The sequence below is a fragment of the Opisthorchis viverrini genome (assembly GCF_000715545.1).
Source record: "Opisthorchis viverrini unplaced genomic scaffold opera_v5_86, whole genome shotgun sequence".
Taxonomy (NCBI): Eukaryota; Metazoa; Platyhelminthes; class Trematoda; order Opisthorchiida; family Opisthorchiidae; genus Opisthorchis; species Opisthorchis viverrini.
The window spans coordinates 491,079-505,087 of NW_008751742.1; the positions used below are offsets into that span (position 1 = coordinate 491,079).

General features: G+C 44.2%; 1 protein-coding gene across 1 annotated transcript in view; it reads left to right on the forward strand.

Moving 5' to 3' along the window:
• T265_04895 (hypothetical protein) overlaps positions 1-13,287 on the forward strand; it is a gene marked incomplete at both ends in the record, with an annotated part of 19,402 nt that extends 6,115 nt beyond the window's left edge. The window contains 3 exons of the mRNA XM_009169755.1: positions 2,553-3,202; positions 7,969-8,377; positions 13,179-13,287. Of these exons, the coding sequence (XP_009168019.1) occupies positions 2,553-3,202; positions 7,969-8,377; positions 13,179-13,287 (1,168 nt within the window). The remainder of the gene's footprint in view (positions 1-2,552; positions 3,203-7,968; positions 8,378-13,178) is intronic.
• Between the last annotated feature and the right edge of the window lie 722 nt (positions 13,288-14,009).

Sequence of the window (14,009 nt, forward strand, 5' to 3'; positions counted from 1 at the left end):
GATGGTGGTCGTTGGCTTGTTCGCTGAGCTGGGCAATTTGATTGCAAACGTTTCATCACCAATCGAGGTGACATCATCAGTGCGTTATTGTGGAGTGTAGTATTGCGTAGCTACGCACTACTGTGTGCGAACAAGCCAACGACCACCACCTACGCTACCTGAGCTACCAACGTTTTCTTCCATAGAATACTTAGCTATTTTTTCCCTCTTTGTGCGATTATTCCACTATTAATAGTGGCTTTTGTAGGTCCAATCAACTTCATAGAAATCCTGTAAAGTCAGAGCACTATCCCCGTAACTCCTAAAGGAACAAACCTTCCAGTACGCAATTCCCTTGGAGCGACCGTCAGCATCATTCGTTTTTCCAGTTTTGCACTATCAGCCGATTCAGTCGTAACATATTTCATTTGTTTATCACCAATAGAGTCGATATCAAATGAAGCTGGGGCAGGATTTAATCAATAACCCATGTGCAAATTAAGTCAATCTTAACACGAGACCCAACTAGATCCTAGCTGAGTCCCTCGTTTATATCCAACGCCAGTTGGGCGTAGTTTAAAGCGGCTGTAAAAATGGACTGTCGAAAACTGATTGAACGACCAGAGCATAGTGTTATCACATGGAAACACTTGGGATGTTACTCGTTTCAATGTATCGCTCAGTTGGAGTTTCGACTCAAGGAGACTGAAGTCGGTAATCGGAAAATAGTGAGTTGCGCAACACTGCCTAAGTCCTTCTGTGCTCACCTTACAATGTAATGAGGGATTGTGGCTTCGTCACTTTGTTAACCAACCTCCTCCGTGAGCCCTCAGCTAGTACAAACACAGTTCACGATGCCACGAAGCTTACCGTAGATTTCACTCCACTTTTTTCATGACAGTGCCAAAGGATTATCGGTAGTATACAAATTCTTAGTGAAATGACCCCGCTGCTTTACCGAAAGCTGAACAAATAGTCAAAAGTGCGCCACAAGCTGACACTCGCTAGTTTTCAACCAGCATATTGCTTGATTTAGCCTGGTCGAGATCCACCTCAAACTGTTCACCATTTGTCACCTCGTGGAAACGAGCTATTTCTTTCTTGGATTACTGGTTGATCGTGCTTGTATGGAAGATTCACACTGAAGAAATTAAGACAAGAAAATCTGTTTCATTCAGCATGTTTCTTAGGTGGAGGTCTTCCGCAAAACAATGGATACCGTTTTGTAATGTAAAAAATCGAAGATCTCCAAAAATGTTAATGTACGCACCAAAGTGGGCTGAAATCAGGTGAGTAAAGATGAACGCAATAGGTTGCTCCGAAATTTGGACACTGAATGAGTGCACCAAAGCTCCTTGAGCAGGCTGTCACTCTTTAGCTGGTGAAGTAGTTTTGATACGGAACATATTTTCCTAGGATTGGAACGGCCGCATCTGGAATACCTAGTCACAATCACTTTAATGTGCGACATTGATGGCCTTAATGTACTCCTGAGAAGCGTAGCAGACTAGCTTTGAGTACGCACAGGAAACTTTGACATTAGGTCAGTTCTAACCGCTGGTATTGAGGGTTTGGAAGAAACCATTAACCCGGTCTCGAATTTGCATACATTTAGTCCGAAAGCCGTTTTTAACATGTTTTCACTGGTCAGCGTGTCACATCACATCACCGATCATGGAGCGAGATGGCTCAAGTGGTTAGAGCGCGAATTTACTGACCGGAAGGTCCGTGGTTCGAATCCGACCTCCACCTCTCGACTTCCCCTGTCTATGCTTGGGCAACCTGGCAGTATCCCTCGTGCTTCCTTTGGGTGGCATGGCAGCTGGACACCGGAAGGGTGCTACGGCTGAACGCTCACTGATCATGGTTTGCAGATGAAGAAACAGCTGAACATATTGCTCACAATAGTCTTTGACCGAATCCGCTTTAAAAATGTCGCCCCATCTTTCAATGGGAGGATTTTCAAACTGGTGATATCCAACAGTTGATATGCCTTGTTGTACTACGCGCGTTTGCTTGCTTTTATGTGAGACCTGGTTCTTTAAAGGTTTTCCGTCTTTTCCTCCATACTTTAGGAGGCGTTCTTTTAACGGCCACAAACCATTCACACTTGTCGAGACTTCTGAAACCTGAACAACGAAATCAAGTTTAGTTTTGCATATCCATGCCATACTTTTGACCCAGTCTGTAACAGCCCTCTCAATAAATAGTTTAGTCGCAAAATGTTAGGAAACATGTCTGATAGTCCAGTTACTCTTGTTACACTAGTCAGGGGCTCCCCGCTCACAACGCTGACCCTTGGAATAACCAAATGGATTTTTGTGGATCACAAGGTTTTTTCGATGATGATAGGCTTTCTGAACCCCTAAGTTATTGGAACACTTGTGTGATGAATTACTCAAAATTTCACTACTCGTAAACATTTCGTTGAGTACGTTTTATCCATCTGCATATATCCATCCTTTGGACCACAAACAGGATGAAATGCCTCGTGAAATTTTTTTTCAAGAATAGTGACATCCTTCCCTTATCATAATTTTCCGTATCTTCACATATCTATCTCGATTTTCTAGGTACGTCACGTTTCATTCGGATGAAAATAGGAAGCATTTGAACTTTGCTTCACTGAACTTTCTGAATTTTGTCGGTGATCCAGATTTGTCAGAAGTTGCGATTCAAAAAATGAAACAGTACGGTGTCGGATCTTGTGGGCCTCGAGGTTTCTATGGCACATTTGATGTTCACCTGGAGTTGGAAGAGACACTGGCCAAGTTTCTTTCAGTGGAAAAGGCTGTTGTCTACTCCTTTGGAGCTGCCACGTTTTCTAGTGCTATTCCATCCTACGCCAAACGCACGGATGTAATTTTCGCCGATGAAGGGATTAGTCACACAGCCTACCAGGGTATCGTTGCCTCAAGAAGTCATGTGAAGTTCTTCCGCCATAACGATATGAAGCACCTGGAGGAACTATTAAACGCTCAAGCAGCAAAGGATAAAAAAGATCCAAAAAGGGCCATGCTCACTCGGCGATTCTTTGTTGTGGAGGGCCTGTACATGAATTACGGTGACATATGTCCTTTGCCGGAGCTGGTCGCTTTAAAATACAAGTATAAAGTTCGAATTCTTTTGGACGAGACGGTTTCGTTTGGCGTACTTGGTGCAACTGGTCGCGGTGTGACCGAGTATCACGGAGTTGATGTTGAGGATATCGATTTAATAGCAGGTAGGAAATGCCCCCTGGTTTCATATCACCTTTGATAGGTAGCAAACTTTTTCCTTTTAACTGCCTATCATCATCATCATCATCATCATCAACCTATCAAATTCTAGGAATGATAAAGTGCAAAGTTTGGCAACAATCGATGGATGTAATTCTAGACATCGTTTCGCTTTTGATACAAAAGCTTCGTCAGGCCAAGTGGCTAGGTTACTCGGTTGATAGAGATTTAAGACGGAAGGTAAATTAATCAGCCGAGTAAAGCTAAATCCGTGGCAGGTGTCCGCCAAGGGATTTTGTGTGTGGGTCACCAAGTGTTGAACCGACGGGGAAACCTACATGGATTTGGGTCCAGCGTAGGGTCAAGTTCTTCCCAGCAATAAATCCACAGATTGTTACCAAACTACTCAGTTGATTCCAAGCGTCCTTTCAACTGATTGTACAAATTAGTAGATTTTAAATCTGACAACAAGGTTGTTGACTTTTCACTATGCACGGAAACTGTTTTTTCCAATAATCTTTATTAGGGTTTTGAACTGAGCGCTTTGTTACCGTTCAGTAGTACTTGATCACCCACACCGTGCATTAGCCGATTTTTCTCGTAGTTGATCGAAGTTCGCGATGGGGGGAGGGCGAGATAGCTCAAGTTGTTCGAGCGCGAATTTACTGACGGGAAGGTCCTTGGTTCGAACCCAACCTCTGCCTCTCGACTTCCCCAGTCTAGGCTTGGGCAACGATTCCCGCCCTCGTGCTTCCTTCCGGTGGCATGGCGCCTAGGCACCGAAAGGGTGTTACAGCTGAACGATTTGACTGAAGTTCGCTCCAAGAAGGTGCTGCTTTCTTTGTGTCTGTATATCTAATAATCAGTGTTTACCTTTATTTATGTTTGCTTTTACCAGTAGGCTAGCGGATGGCTTTGACTAACTGAATAATCCCCAGGACATAGGGTCGCAAACTTGGGGAAGATGTCAGGAAGTCTTTTTTCAACAAGGTACGGTGTTACATTGCCAAACTGTGGCTGACGATTTGCCTATCCTCAACCTCTTAATAGACGACGAATTCTATAAGATCGGATAAAATGAACTATAACCGAAACCAGTGTGAATGAAAATATGTGCTACTCACCCTCCGGGAAGTTTCCCTTTCACTAGGTTACAATGTTCAGCAACCTCCCGAAAAAAGAGCCTTGCAGGGAAAGGGGCTCTTCGGCCTCTTTTGGGAAGAGACGGGGCTCTCTATGAGCTTCATTAGTATACCCTTTTCTTTTAGTAGAAGCAGCGTCCTACTATACCGTCGATGTCCACCGGTGTCGACAACTCGCGCTGTTTTGCAGCATCGTTCGGAAAGTATTCGAAAATGTTTGGCACTCGGGAATCAGCTTCAAGTTTTGGCTTTAATAGTTCCAAAGTCACATTGCTGATATTCCGCAACACAAATTCTACTGGCCCCTGTGGGGGCGGTACCAATTCAATGTCAGAATGAACCGAAGAAATACTTTCTTGTCTCAGAAAAGTCCGATGATGAATCGGTGAACTCGACAACGTTTCCCTTTTCGAACGAAGACTAGACTTTTAAGGCAGGCGGGGAGCCAATTGGTGAGATCTAAGTCAGCGTTGGATGTCGCCTGAAAATTCTTGTTGGTTGTGTGACTGAGTTCTATGACTATTGATTTAGTGAGAGAAGCTATTACAATTTGGATTGAGTTTGAGGTATTGTTCTTCCGTTTCAGAGCACATCCGGTGGTGATTTATATTGAATGTCGTCTACGTGTTTTGTTGGCTTGTGCGCATTGCTAATGCAAGTCGGATAGGAGGTGGTAGGGACGGCGTGAATCTTGGCTAGTTTAAGGTTTTTTGTCGACTCCGTTTCACTGATAACGACGCACCGTCTCGTGTCAACTCGACTGGTCTGAAATCGCCTTTCACACGATCATCAGTTTCACGTCGCCTATTATATTCTCACTGGCATGCATGATGGTTTCTGCATCCTCGGTTGTCAATCGCTGTGACGTGAATAGTATTCCCGACCCCAAAACTTCAACAAATTTTAAACCTATCGTGTATTTAGTGCATGCCCCGCCATTGGCGCTCGACACGCATCTTCGTTTGTTTGTGATATGTTTATTCTACTCTGCTCATCAACTCTGGCGTGAAGTTCCATGGCCATCTGTTGTAGGAATTTTTTAAACGTGGTTGTTACATTTGATTTTTCAGCACATAGTGGTCGATCCTACCTGCCAGGAGGCAATACTTCGGTTGGACTAATGCAAAGTTCTCTTCTGGAATGCTATTCTTACGTTGATCTCTTTGAGACTTTTAGAATGACTCAAGAGGTTCCTGATTTGCATGGAATAGTTGTCCTAACCCACTATCTTCTAGGCCTTGCTACAGATACCACATTCTTTGTAATGGCCGCTTGGTCAAACTAGCTGGGTATCCTTGGGTCTGAAATATATCTTTTATCCAAATTTGGGTTGTTCGAATCTGACCTCCGCATCTCGACTTCTGTCTATGCTTGGGTAACCTGGCAGTATCCCAGCCCTCGTGCTCCCTTAGGGTGGCGTAGCATCTAGGAAAACCGGAAGGGTACTACTGCTGAACGATCACCTTATTTTTTAAACTAATCTATTTGGGTTGCTGTTCGGTCGGCCTCTGCGCTCAGGACTCCTATCCAGTCTGACTTTGATGAAAAACTACTAATGGATATCATCCTAAGCTGGATCGGTGGGACTTTGCTCCGAAAACAATATATCGATTGACCACCAAGCGTTTCTGTAACGATGAGCTCTCGAGCAGTTCCAAGATTTTTTCAACTCATTTCTCGTTCTGTCTTCAGACGTTTGATCTCCAGGGGTTTCATTGAGTATTAGTAGGTTGATGGCCGCGTAAGCCAAGCAGCAAGTGAGGGTTATCGGGTTGTGCTTAAGAATTATTACGTATACCCGACCTTCATGGTCGAGGAAAGTGCTGTTTTCATTTAAAGCCTTCATTAGCGAGAGTTTCTCGGGAAACGGCCCATGATATGATAACGCGAGGAGAAAACGACTGCAGTCAAACGAAATGCTATCGGGTCTGTGGCTCTTTTGGTTTTCCTTACACTTGTTTAGATTTCCTACAGAACGTAGCACTTAACTGATTCCATTGGCGATCGTGCTCTCAATTCCTACTCAAACTGCCAAGGTGTCTGTCATCGTTTATGCCCACTCTTTGCTAAGATGTTCTTTCCCAGTTGATGGATGCCAGTTAAGTGCCAACACTTACCATAGGTTTATTGTTGTTGATGTTGATTCTCTTTCCACTAACATATTAGTCGTTTGTTGAAGCCAGTAAATGATGCATAACTATTCTAAGATATGTTTGTTCGTAGCCACACAACTCTCGTTTGAACGGCCGTGTTCCTGTCCCGGCGTAATTATTCTGGTGAGCCCACACCAAAGGGAAGCACTGGACTCGAGTTTCGCTCTTATTAGAGCGAATCTGCAGTGCATATCCAATGGCCGTGACGGGATTTGAACCCCGGAAATCCGACGTGCGAAGCGAGCATTTAACCACTACTCCACCAACGCACGCTGCACGCATCTGAATTATCGTGGCTGAACAGGCGAACGTGTTCACACTTGAGCGATGTGATTGGTCTGCCCGACCAATCGAACGACGACCCACTAACTGCCCTGGTTGTGACGATCGATTGATCCACCAGCCAGAACTTTCCGGTCAGGTAGCGTGACACACGCTTGAAACCCAAAGGGTATTCTAAGATAACCAACTGTAGCATGAGAACGACAGTCCACTTCTGTTGGGCACTGCAGTGCCTACAAAGGTATACGTTTTGGTACGCTATCCGAAGAACAGCTGCTTTTTATGTCTCAATAGGATTCTTTGATGACGTGCACTGTTCGCACTCGTCCTCCGACATCCGTCCAGGACCTTGATGAGCGTGATGATGCGGGTATTATGGCTATGAAATATAAGGTCGTTTATCTGGGATCGCATCTTTTCGTCCGGTTAGGTTTGTGTAACGAAAGCCCCCTAGACATGTGGAATTAAATGACGGCTAAGCCTAGATTTGATAGTGCACTCTCCGTATTTTACCAGGAAGTGGGAAATGTCTTATTGATCATCAAAAACAGTTCAGAACCATGCCGTTCAGGTGATATTTTAGAATAAAATGGCCTTCAATTCTATTTATCGATTGCTAAGGACTGAGCTTACAGAGGCTAAAGTGCGAGAAACTAATACAGCGGTCTCCAGTTCTAATAAAACTTTTTGACTGCTCCTTTCTTGGGTTAGCAGCTGAGTAGTCCCCATGCTATTGGGTTACTTGGTAGTAATGGACCGGAAATCTAGTATTAATTTCGTTTGAACCGAAAACTACCCATCGTATTACTGTTGACCATCACGTTCTGTCCCCACATTTATCGTTCTTGTTATTTTGACGCTTCATTAACGATGGGATGTTTAGATTCGTTAGCAATGTACTATAGGAACCCCATATACGACTAAAACGTAACAAGTGATCCAAAGTTATGCATCCAGGTTGCGCCAATTTGGGTTCAACTAACCGTCGATTAAGGGTAACGAAGACGGGTCCCATACCATAACACAAATGATACAGTATGAGATTTCTGATTGATCGTAAATCCCTATCGTTGATCAATCGCTCGATATTTTTTACGGTGTTTTTACGGTCTGTCCAGAGCGATGTGTGACTCTTCGTAATGGACCGAGTCCCTGGCTACTTTCAGTTTTACGCCACATCTTATTTTCACACAGGCTCGCTCGAAACTGCACTTGGTGTCTGCGGTGGGTTTTGCGCCGGTACGGCCTATGTGGTAGGACATCAGGAGTTGTCGGGTCAAGGCTATTGTTTCTCCGCCTCGCTTCCTCCGATGTTAGCTTCTGCTGCAACTGAGGCTCTGAACAAACTGCAGTCAGAACAGGAAAGAGGCACTCGGAATCGTAAACTTCTACGTTTGTCCAGGTTGGCAGATGAACTTTTTCATAAGGACCGTACACTGAACAAACGTTGGGAGCTCATTGGCCATCCGGACAGTCCCATAAAACACTTGCGGTTGCGTAGTGGAAATAGTCTGGCTCTGCTTGAAGAGATCACGGAAGCAGCTTACAACTGGGAAGACAAGAACAATAATAATTCAACGCCATTGCTACTCACTGTAGCCAGGTCAGTATTTGTTTCATTTAGCTTGAAGAATCGGTATATGTACAAATGTCTGTGTAAATTTCTACTTTTTTTGCCACTATGTTGTGACGTGTTAATAGCAACTAACGCAACAGTACGCGCTGTATGCCCTACGCTTGTGTTAAAGAAAGATAGGTGATAGTTTGAGTGTGTATCACTGTCCAACTACGGGATCCTTGCACTACAGGCCTCTGGTTTGGGATTCCAGTCAACGCGGCAATCAATCACAACAACACGCTGTTCTCGCTGTCGGTCTCATTTTGAAACATACTTGGTCTAAACAGGAATGTGAACTCATTCGACCACTATATATATATATCTCTCTCCATTAGTATTGTTTTCAACTAAGACGCCAATCTTTAGAACTAGCGACTTAACTTACGTCGAGTTTCCGTGTCATTTTCCGTCTACCCACTACTCTTTGGTGGAGTACTTCAACCAGGTGCTGTTCTTTGACAAGACAACCGAGAAGTATCAGTATGCCTTACAGCTTTTTGTTCACATATACACTCTTTCACAATCCTTTAAATTAGGCTATCCTGATCAGTTTAGCTTTCAATTACCCAAGCATTATTCCATGTTTAAGCCTCGACCCTAAATCTCTAATAGATTTAAAAGACTTGATAAACAGTGCGCACTTCAGTATCCTTACCGTGTTTATTTTTCAGAATCTCCGCTTTCTTTCGGTGAATACTGTGCCTTCGAAATAGGCAAACAAGACCTCAGTTCGGTCCTACTCTCAGTACTAATCCTAATTTGCCGCGCTTCACTATTCTAGTGTCTGGTTATCCCGATTCAATGGCTCATGCTACCCAGGGCGTGGCTGATGATCATCATGAGTGATAGTGCTTTGCTGGACTAGATTTCATTAGACAATATTCTTCGAGCGGTTCTGTTAGCTGGCTCAGTCAAGATACAGGTATCTCGAAACGGTAAACGGCGTTTATTTGTCTCAATACACTCCGGAAAGAGCAACTCAGAACTGAGAGAGACGGCTTCTGTCGATATTTTTCGTGGTCATTTTGGTCAGTGAAAAACCCAAATATTATAGTTCTAGTACCTGATTTGGGAATCAATTCACTCCCCACTAGGAGGATACAAGGCCATTTGATTAATCACCTACAAAGTATCTCTGCACCCAACAGTAACAATGTGGGTGGGGCCAGAGGGTTCTAGAAAGAAATGAGCGACAATAATGGTGAGTAGAACTGCTTTTGAGCACACTCTTCAGGACGAGCAGCTCTTGTTGATGCCGGAAAAACTGTTGGTATCAAACTATGGTAACGCTCACGAATCCTTCGGACGCTGAATAGTAATGAGCTTGAGGCATGACAGAGAGTACTGGTGGATAGCGGATGTCCGGGAGATGGGGAATCTCTCTTAACACGATACACTTACATTCTACTTTAACCCAGTGGTGGGTTAAAAAAGATCCACAAAAAACGAATGGATCACCAGTCCATTGTTAGAAACGTTATCTTGAAAAAGTTCGACGGGTCTTTATCATTTTAACCTCTGCAAGAATCACATAAACATGAAAGGAATGTCGATATCAATTCTTCGTCAGCAAACCTTTACCTCGCTGAAGTGCGAACACGTTCGTCCGTTTGGCCGTCATACTTTGGGTTCGTCCAGTGTGCACTGTTGGAGTAGTGGCAAGACACTAAATTCTCGTATGGTATAAAAGCACGGTATGCCTATTCCGTCAGACGCGCATTGGTCTGCAGCAATTTCTCCTCCGAGTGCAGGCAGTGCTTTCCGCTGCTACCGTCTTTACCTTCGTTATCCATATGCCGCTTGAATATCTCTTAACTGCCGCCAAAACCTAGAGTATCTCAGTGGTCCCGGGCATTCATTCATTGGAAACGCAAACTACTTCAAATAGTTTAAATGATTATAATACACGGCCTGACATGCATTTTACATTTTCATTGTAAATGACCACTTTAAGATTGGGTGGGGTCAAATCCATACCTTATGCATGCAGGTGGATAGACCGATGGGGTAGATAAATTCATTCTGCTGTGAAGCTGCTTAATTTTCGACGGATTGGAGAGGGACAAAACCACTCTCTGCATTGTGTAAACCAGGATTGCATATTTCGGCTTCTGACATTTGTCTCTCAAAGGTAGTGTGTACACTGCTACAGTGCCGTATGTCAGGCCTTATGGATCAGAGACCGTTGTGTTTGAATACTTTTTGCTGATTCATATCTCCGATTCATCTTGCGTGTCTCGCGCATACTTGTGAGCTAGTTGTGCGATGAATAGACAACCTAATGGAAGCATACATTCACTTAAACCTTGGGAAGACTATTTGCACTGAATTCAAAGCACTTTTTCGCTTCTTTTCATTTGGTGATTATCAATTGCTTCCTGTTCTCATCCGCTGTAGAGTCACCAAAGCTGTTTTGTGCTTCAAACGCCACATGCAAACATTAGAATCACTGCTATAAAACACATTCATGAACACTGTTGGCTTTATGGATTGGAGTTGTACTTTGTGTTTATGTACCTTGTCCACCTGTTCGATACGGCGTTACATTCTGAATCGTAAGATCTAATAGCATATATCTACTCTGGTATTGCATACTGATAGCTTACTGTAAACACGAGATATAATTGTCTGTATCTCCTCGTCTACATCTGCTTGCGATGGATATCCTGTTTTGAGCATGAATTACATTGATAACGTAAATCTGCTTGATCCAATAATTCGATTTGGCTTTTTCGCCTAATTTTTTCCATAATTTGATCACTGTTTATTGAAGGATACAAGTCATTGGTTTTCTGCAAGCCGGGCAACATTTGAGAACTTGCTAGTGGTTTGATCTTTATTTTTACTTTCCGTAATATGATCATTCTGGTATTGACATGTACTTACCACGGGTGGAATGTATGAGACGTTTTCTAGGCTAAGGGGGACGAGATGGCCCAAGTGGTTAGAGCGCGAATTCACTGACTGGAAGGTCCGTGGCTCGGACCCGACCTCTGCCTCTCGACTTCCCCTGTCTAGGCCTGGGCAACCTGGCAGCATCTCAGCCCTTGTGCTCCCTTCGGGTAGCATGGCAGCTAGGCACCGGAAGGGTGTTACAGCAGGCGACTTTTTGTAGGCTAATGCACTCGGTGGCTGGAAACCGGAGCTGGTTTGGGCTGGCATCAGTGAACCCAGAACTGATTTATTCTTTAGCCTAATCTAAACTGATCTTTTCCGCAAGACAGCTGTTTCCAAGTTTGGGCGAGTTGTTGTCACTCGCAAAAGTGGTTTACATAAAAAAGGAAGTTGCGTGAAGGATACGAAATTAGCTAGGAACATGAAACAACTGAGGGGCATAAAAATACCCCACCGTCTAGAACGTGAGTAACGTGTGCATAGAGTACAACTGTCAAGTATTGTGGAAGTTTAAAAGCTCGAAGACTAAAAGAAGCTAGAATAGCATAAAGCGAGCGAGAACTCAAACAGTGAGCAGCGCTGGAGAAAAACGATGGCAACGAAATACACTCATCTGCAAACCATCCTGCTGGTGTTAAAATTCTCTCGTCTATAGATTGTTCTCGCGACAACAATAAGGCATGCATCACTAAACCATCCTGGGATTGAGGCGCTGCCACGTCCGGCAAAATGAATTATAAGTGGGAGTGTGAGGTCATTCAACGAAAAGCGTATGATCGTTGGGGATGCAGAAATTCAGAGAACAGTAGCTGAAGAATTGTTGCATGCTGTCCCAGTCGACAGATGGGAAACGTCAAAAGCTAGCCAGCCAGTTAGGGTTGTGGACAGTGAAATCGCGAAGGTATAAATTTCAGCATTAGGGTCGGATTGTGAGATTTCACAGTGGAAAAAATGTGAGCCGCTCGACCACTAGTGGGTGATCGATTTATGCAACGAAAATATTCGTTACTTTAGATTAAGGTTATTTCAAATAATGAAAATCAGACGAACGGTAGCTAAGAGTCGATGGAAAGAAAGAAGAAGAAAGAGGGAAGAATGACCGTTTGTTCGTTTGCTACGTTACTTGATTTGGTCGCCTGTGTTCCGTAGTCAAATGAAACGATATAGCGACACGTAGTGGCCTCTCTTACGGGCTTCTACGGCCGTCTCAGTGACCCTTGGGAGGTGTTTTTTCGCAGNACGAAGAAGAAAGAGTGTAGAATGACCGTTTGTTCGTTTGCTACGTTACTTGATTTGGTCGCCTGTGTTCCGTAGTCAAATGAAACGATATAGCGACACGTAGTGGCCTCTCTTACGGGCTTCTACGGCCGTCTCAGTGACCCTTGGGAGGTGTTTTTTCGCAGTGGAAAAGCGTCGCCCTGCGAAGGACACGCTATACTGGGCATTCGTCTGCAGTTGAAGTAAGCCGTACTATCACATTTTCGCTCTCTACCAGACCTATGAGAACTTCGCCTCCAAAAAAACCATAAAATTAAACCTCAGTTGAGTAGCCGTCCCAGGAACATTGGATGTGCACCACCTTACTGGATATAGCTACTTAAGTCGATCACAAGTAGCATATTAGTAGTGTGTTGTACACGAAAATTTTCGTAGAATTTTACGATGGTCCCAATCAGTGACATTTATACTGTTCCTTGATATTCTTGAGAAAATAATTTGATACCCATCTTGGGATAAATTTGTGCATAAAACCATGATTAAGAATTGTTTGTTCCTTAGGCTACTGGGCTGCAGACTCCAGATTGAGACCACAAAACTAAGTGAAATATGTAATTACTGTCATAAAATCCCAACAAATCCAGATTCGTTCCCTTTTTGATCTCTGAAATAGACCAAACGGCCCAGGAGCATCACCAAAAGACATCAAACTCAAGTTTTCCCAGGGCGCTGCGGTGCGTAACCTCATATTCCGAGATCCTGAAGCTGTCGGCGCTGCATGACCCTTAGATATCGCGGCCAGAACCGACGCAAGGCGAATGGGGTCATCAGTCGTGGCGCGTGAAGTTATGATAAGTGTTATTAATTAGGAATGCGGACGGAAGAAAATATGTGAAGGAGAAAGTAGGGAGGCGTAAGTAGTAGTCTGTTTTCACTTACCCGCCCTACTGTATTCAGCAAGTACGGCGACCCTCTGATGGTGCCACCGCGACGACCGATTCAGCACGGCAGTATTTCTGGCTATATGTATTCGGCTGCACCCGGGTCGGGATACTACCAGGGCGCCCAAGCTTAGACAGGATGACAGCTGTGGTCCTCAACCAGAGCCGCAAGACAGCGGTGTTTGGCGTGAAATGCCAGCGCATTAAATTTAGAAAAATATTTGCCACGTATGTTCCAACCCCGACCTGAAGATTGTGTTGGTCACACTAACTACTGACCAATCTGAGAGACTGCGAGTGTTGCATGGTCACTTCTCAGTATAGCTTATTGGATCATGGAGGCATTCGAGCCGTCACGCCAGTCTTTTTGTGACCGGATGACCTCCAACCCGCATTGTTCGAGGATGTGGGTGAGGTCTCCAATCAGTGTCTGTGTCACCCATTTGCCTTCATTCGGGAGAATGAGATCTTCTCAGACACTAAAAGTTCCCGTTTTTTAAAAGAGCCCTTAGCGAATACGGAAATTACAAAACAACCGGCTTGAATCCAGCTGTAACGGGACT